The following is a 6,665-nucleotide window of genomic DNA, read 5'->3' as shown; positions in this document are numbered from 1 at the left end:
CCTCTTCCTGGAAACCTTATAGAGGGTCGCTGTGAGTCGGAACTGACTCGATGGAACTTAAAAGGTCACTAAAGAGGCGGACAGTGATGACGTTAACACACCGCCAGGCCGGGCCCTGTCTGCCTCACACGTTGCCAATAAAGTTCTATTTGCAGCCAGGCCGGAAGCAGCGCCGCAATCCACATCGCAACCGTCGTAAAACCATCGGTTTCCCTTAGTTACAGGCAACGCGGGGAAGATGGCGGCGCTAGCGGCAGCGGATACTCCGGCGCCTCTGGGCCCGGCCGAGACGGCGGAGACGGCGGAACTGAGTCGTGCCCTGAGCCGCCTGCTGCCGGGGCTGGAAACCGACAGCAAGCTGGGCCGGCGGCGCGCTCTGGAGGCCCTGCAGCGCGAGTTGGAGGCGGTACAACCCGGGCCGTCCGACGCTGCAGGCGCCGCCGCCTTTCAGGGCCCCTGGACGCGCCTGCTGCTGCCTCGCCTGCTGCGCTGCCTGGCCGATCCCGCTGAGGGCTGCCGTGCGCTGGCCACACACCTGCTGGACCTGGGCCTGCGGCGCGCTGCGCGACCCCATGACGCCCTGCCACACCTGTTACCCGCGTTGGCTGCGCGCCTGGCCGGCTCAGAGGTTTCAATGCGGCCTCCGGCCGAGCCGTGCGAGGAACTGCGCCTGGCGCTCGTGCAGCTGCTCAGGCTTGCCGTGAGCCTAGGCGGCACCGCGCTCGCCCCCTACCTCGACGATGCGGTGCGCGTGCTTCGCTGCACGCTGCTTGACCCCTTCGCTGCCGTGCGCCGTGAAAGCTGCGCGTGCGCCACTGCTCTGGCGCGTGCCACTCCAGGTAACGCGCATCCCCCAGCAGCCAGAGCTTAGGGAGGCTCCCTGGTGGCACTGTGGTTAAAGCACTTGGTTGCTAGCCCAAGTGACACAAGCTCACCAGTCTCTCAGTCCAGAAAGGTGAGCATGTCTGTTCCTATGAAGATTTACAGTCTCGAAAACCCTATAGGACAGTTGTGCACTAGTTGGGATTGATTCAGCAACGTGGCTTTGGTTTTGTTTGGCTACACATAAACATAAAGCTGTTGTTTTAATGCTAGGAGCCTTGGTGGCACAAAGGTTAAGTGCTCGGAAGCTAACTGACCGTCCCATGGTTTGAACCCACTCATTGGCTCTCTCCATGAGCAAAGACCTGGTGATCTGCTCCAATACATACTTTCAGTGACAGCCTTGGAAACCCTATGGGGCAGTTAGTCCTTCTCTGGCCTATGGAGTCACTGAGTCAGATTCCATGGCAGTGGGCTGAAACATCTCCAGCATGTCCCCTCTGCCCTCCCTCACTTCCTAAGGTGGGTCCTCATCACACTTCTCATCACCCTTGGTGGTAACTGACTGTCCTGTGAGGGTCTCAGAGCTCAAATACCTTGTCCCAGAGAGGGTTTGGAATAGCCACTTGAAGAGACAGCGGCAGAATCGAGGGCAGGACTCTGAGCGAGACATGGAGTCCGGCTCTTCTCACCCAATTTTCTGCTAAAGTCATGGCCACTGTCGTTGATCAGTTCCCACTGGCATCAACCCTCCAGAGTAGGGCTGCCCCATAGGACTTTCCAGACTGTACATCTTCACAGAAACAAACTGCCACCTAGCTGCTGCTAGGACCTTTCAGCTGGCAGCTGAGTGCTTAACCATTGTCAACCCGGGATTTTCTATTGTTACGTCAAGTCTCTTCCTTCTCATAGCAACCCTGTATAGGGTTTCTGAGGTTTTCAATCTTAGTGGGAGCAGAAAGCCTCATCTTTCTCCCTCAGAATTTTCTATTAGGATCTCAGAAACATGACACTCTGTGGACAGTAGGTCTGAGTGTTCTGGGCTGTGCGGCTTCAGGCATGGCTAGATCTAAGCACTGGTAAAGTCAGCACCCTACTCTGGCATCCCACAGGAACCATCACCCCTACAGGCTCTCCCTCATGTGTCGTTTTCAGGTTAAGGGGATGGAAGCCCCTGAGTGGTAAGGTCACAATCCTGTGCCTGAGCCTCTCCCTGGCTGGGGTACAGAGACAGAGCTCTAGTTGGAAGCCTCAGTCACACGCCTGTTCCTGGAACATGGGCCTCAGCAGGAAGGGGAAGAACAGGGGCCCTGCTTTGCCCAGGTTATACCCCAGACTACTTCCATACACCGTGGGCATTGGCTAAGAGCCAGGGTCAGATGCCTGCCCTAGCCCTCCCATACCAAGTCCACACACAGTAGGCATTGGCCTGGGTGCCAAGTATTGGGCCTGGCTACAGGGAGAGACCTGGTAACTACCTCCCTGTCCCCACCACCCTGCCCACTTCCACGCACACTGGGAGTCGGCCTGGGTGTAACTGCGTCCCCCTTCCCTCCTCCCAGACCACTTCCACATGCAGTCCGAGTCCTTGGTGGGCCCACTGATGCAGACCATCGCCCACCAACACTGGAAGGTCCGTGTGGCCGTCATTGAAGCCACTGGCACCGTCATCCAGTTTGGCAGCGGGAAGTCTGTGGACGACGTGCTCTCTCACCTTGCTCAGCGACTGTTTGATGACGTCGCACAGGTAATGATCATCTGTATTCTTCCATCAGGCAGCCAAGTGTCTGTGAATGCATGCCAGTATGAGAGAATTCCCTTCCCATGGCCCTCAGCTGGAGGACGTTCTCTGGAGCACCAGGCTCTGACCCTGATCCCTCTCATAGTCCTCACACACGCACCATGGGGCTGACCGACCTGAAGGACGTTCTCTGGAGCACCAGGCTCTGATTCCTCACTCATGCACCATGGGGCTTCTTCCTCTGGTGCAGGTGCGGCAGGCGGTGACGACCGTGGTGGGATCCTGGCTGCTGGAGCTGCGAGACCGCTACTCTTTCTTCCACAAGCTCATCCCGCTGTTGCTGAGCAGCCTGGATGATGAGCTCCCTGAGATCAGGTGGGACAGAGGGGACGCACCACAGCTGGCTCCCTGTCTTCTGTGCACCAGGCACCTGTTTTCCCAAATAGTCTCTCTGCTCCCTGGCCCCCTTGTCCTGTTGGGGGACTGGGGTGTGGGGAGGGGCTCTGGCTTTGGCAGTGCACTCTTTGCCTCTTTTTGGCATGTGGGTCCAATCCCACCACCTCCTTCCACTACCCTCCGTACAGTCCTCTAAAGCTGCCCAGCACTGGACGCTCACTATCCCACTAATGGAGGCTGCTTACCGAGAGCCCCACCCCAGCGCAGTAGTGAGTCTATAGGCGAGCCACCACCCATCCGGAACACTGACACCATGTGGTGCGTGTCCTTGTCGCACTGTAGGCAGTCAGCAGCTGGCCTCTGGGAGCAGATCGGCCAGCAGTGGCAGAAGGAGAATGAAGATGACCTAAAGGACAAGCTGGACTTCGCCACCCTGCCACCCCCCCACTACCCGCTGCAAGGTGAGTGAGAGTCAGACACACAGCCAGAGGAGCTGTGAGCCAACTCCTGGTTCAGGCAACAGGTGAGGTGCTTGCTGTCATAGTCACGCTGTATGATCACCCGTGTACGGTAAGGGCTGGGCGCCACAGACAGCCCGCCGTGCCTGGCATCTTCCCTCCCTGTGGGCAGGTTCCTGTGGGACTGAGCAGGCCCCCCAGAGACGTCCATGCTCACTGTGATCCCACTAAACTACAGGCTCTGTGGTCACAGGGCTGCTTGTCACAGTGAAAAATAAGAGGTTACAGACAACATGAGATCCTGGAGCTTCCATGCCACATCTTGTCCCCCGTGGGCGTCCCCTTCTCCCCCTCAATCTGACTCTGACCGGGAGGGCGCATTGGTGACTTCCTGAGCCACTCCCTGCCTCATTCTGATCCTGTTTGGAAACTTTGCTCTCAGGACCCTTGTGTCTCCCTTCACTGTGATCTGTTTTCTCAGAGTTAAGTAATTGCAAGAGATACCCTAGCAAGGACAATGCCTTGTGGGGATTAATAGGCCAATGCCAAGCTTCACACTCATCACAGAAAAGAGTTTACAGGGACAGGACCATCCTGCCAACCAGGACAGGCCACACGGGGGACGTGGAGAAGAAATGGGGGCACTGGCCCACCTGAGACCCTATGCACAAACCGGCCTGTTCCTAGGACCTACAGAGTGGCGTGAGGCACCCCATTCTAAAAGCCTCCTCCGTATAGGGACCTCATGCTCCTGGGACATATGGTGGTGGTTATGTGCTGTGGAGACTCATTGCGACCCTGTACAGGGTTTCTGAGGCTGTAAATCTTTACAGGAGCAGAAAGCCTCATCTTTCTCCAGCGGAGCAGCTGGTAGTTTCTAACTGCTGACCTTGCGGTTCACAGCCTGGGAAATATAAGCCTCTCCAATTACAGCCTATTCTGTTGTTTAGTGCTATCGAGTTGATTCCGACCCATAGCGACCCTGTACAGGCTTTCCAAGAGTGTAAAGAGTTAAATGACGAGAGCCCCTTTCTAGCCAATAGTCATGAGAAACCAGTTTGCATTCCCAGACAGTGAGCAGAGTGCTCCCCAGAATATTTGTTTCAACTGCAGCGGGGTGAATTTGAAATTTGAATTGCAAAGTTAGTCACATAAATATCAGCTATAACTTAGGTTTTTGGCATATTCCCTTAAAATTATTTTTAGTTAATATGTTTCTTTGAATTTTAAACTTAATTTTTCAGGTTTTGGGGTTTTTATTTTAACCATATTTCAAACCTCAAATTATGTCAGTCTGTTCCCCCTCAGCGTCTCCCTCCTCCTCTCCCCCAGTTCACAGCAGCCCAGCCCCATGGCTTAAATTGTGATCTGGCTGACACTACAGAAGCCCCCGCTGGGTTGTTACAGTGCTCTGAGTATTGACAAACACAAGGACCTGAGACCCCATCACTTTCAGGGCTCAGCGCATTACCCCCTCCCAAGATGGCAGTCTCAGCTTATACTCATCCATCTGGTCCCTCTCCCGGGAAGGTTCCGGAAGGTGAAGGGGATCTTACAGTGGGCACCCTCAGTCTGGCTTCTCCCAGCATGCAGCCTGGGTATTACCTGGCGTTTTCTACGTTCCATGGCTGAGTAATGACCCACGGAGCCCGGGTGGCATGTGGCCCAAGTGCCCAACTGTACAGTCTGCTCCACAGGATTTCCAGGAGTGTAGTCTTTACAGGAAGGAGCCCTGGTGGCGCTGTGGGATAAGCACTGGACTGCTGACCTCAACGTCAGCAGTTCAAACCCACCAGCCGCTCCATAGGAGAATGACAAGGCTAGCTGCTCCCATAAAGATTTTTAGCTTTGGAAACCTGAAATAGGGTTGTTTTGGCTCAAAATCGACTTGTTTGCAGTGGGTTTGGAAGGGGCTTTTTGGTCTCTATGGAAGCAGATTACCACTGTCTCCCATGGAGTGGCTGATGAATTCAAACTGCCAGCCGAGCACTTTAACCACTGTGCCAGCAGGGTTGCTTGAATCACCTTACGGTGGTTTTAGTCTGCATGTTCCTTCTGACTAAAGATGTTGAACATCTTGTTGTGGGCTTGCTTTGTATGCTCGTCCAGGACGCGTCTGTTCAGATCTTGGCTCACACTTTGAACAGGGTGATTTTCTTGTGAGTGAGTTTTGAGGGTTCTCTGTGTGTTCCGGATACAGGTCCAGTATCAGGTGTGTGTTTTGCAAATCTTTCCTCTGCTTGGTTACATTTGAACTCCCCAGGTTTGTTCCTATATGAACACATTCTGTCTGCTCTCTGCCAGAAACGCTCCCCCAGATCTTTCTGCTGCCCCTCCCTCGCCCTCCCTCCACGCTGCTCCATCCAGAAAGTCCTCACTACTAGTTCACGCCACTGCTCATTGTGTTGTCTCTGCTGCTTCTACCTGCATGGGGGACAGGAGCCTCCAGGTGTAGAGCAGGCTCCTCAAGTATCAGAAAATCATGCTCACTCCTGCTGCACGTGAACACTGTGCTACAGGCCTGGGGACTAAGAGCGGGCAGGACTCACTGCTGACGTCCTCTGTGACCTGCCAAGGAAGGAGCTACGGACAGCCGGACACCATACTAGTCACCACGCCCCCAGACACCACACCAGTCACCATGTTCCAGTTCCCCACTCCTCTGCTCACCACACCCCCGCTCACTACATCCCTGGTCACCACACCAGGCACCACACCTCCAGTTACCACACCCCTGGTCACCTTTCTCGGTCACACTCACCACACCAAATACTATGCCCCTGGTCACCACACCAAACACCATGTCCCCGGTAACCACACTCCAGCTCACCACACCATTGGTCACCACATTCCCAGTCCCCATACTTTTCGTTGCCATATCCCTGGTGACTATACTAGACACTACACCTGGTCACTACACCAGACACCATAAGCCCGGTCACCACACCCTAGATGTCCCATGTTGGTCATTCTCATAATATTTCAAACCTTTTCCTCATGTCATGCTGTTAGTTCATTATTATTCAGAGACGGCAGTCTGGTGTCAACGTCACTTTTGTCTGCTCTGGGCAACCACAAAAAGTGCGGCTCACTGAACTGCAGCGTTCGCTGTACTCTGGAGCTCTGGAAGTGAACTTGTGACACTCCGAAGGTGTGTCTGTTTAGCCAGCCTGACAGTGTCTGTGTGTGCATGTCTCCATCCATGCCACAGTGCTGCACGTGTGGTCAGGAGCCGTGCTCCCAGGCTG

The 6,665-nt window shown here is 54.9% G+C and overlaps 1 protein-coding gene across 1 annotated transcript in view; it reads left to right on the top strand.

Moving 5' to 3' along the window:
- Positions 1–238: 238 nt before the first annotated feature.
- Positions 239–6,665, top strand: part of HEATR2 (HEAT repeat containing 2) — a 40,697-nt gene continuing 34,270 nt past the window's right edge. The window contains exons 1-4 of the mRNA XM_006859887.1: positions 239–839; positions 2,385–2,569; positions 2,814–2,938; positions 3,302–3,420. Coding sequence (XP_006859949.1) covers positions 239–839; positions 2,385–2,569; positions 2,814–2,938; positions 3,302–3,420 — 1,030 coding nt within the window. The remainder of the gene's footprint in view (positions 840–2,384; positions 2,570–2,813; positions 2,939–3,301; positions 3,421–6,665) is intronic.

The sequence above is a fragment of the Chrysochloris asiatica genome, unplaced genomic scaffold, assembly GCF_000296735.1.
Source record: "Chrysochloris asiatica unplaced genomic scaffold, ChrAsi1.0 scaffold00034, whole genome shotgun sequence".
Taxonomy (NCBI): Eukaryota; Metazoa; Chordata; class Mammalia; order Afrosoricida; family Chrysochloridae; genus Chrysochloris; species Chrysochloris asiatica.
Note: the sequence above shows the minus strand (reverse complement) of the source record. Positions and strands in the feature narration are given on the sequence as shown.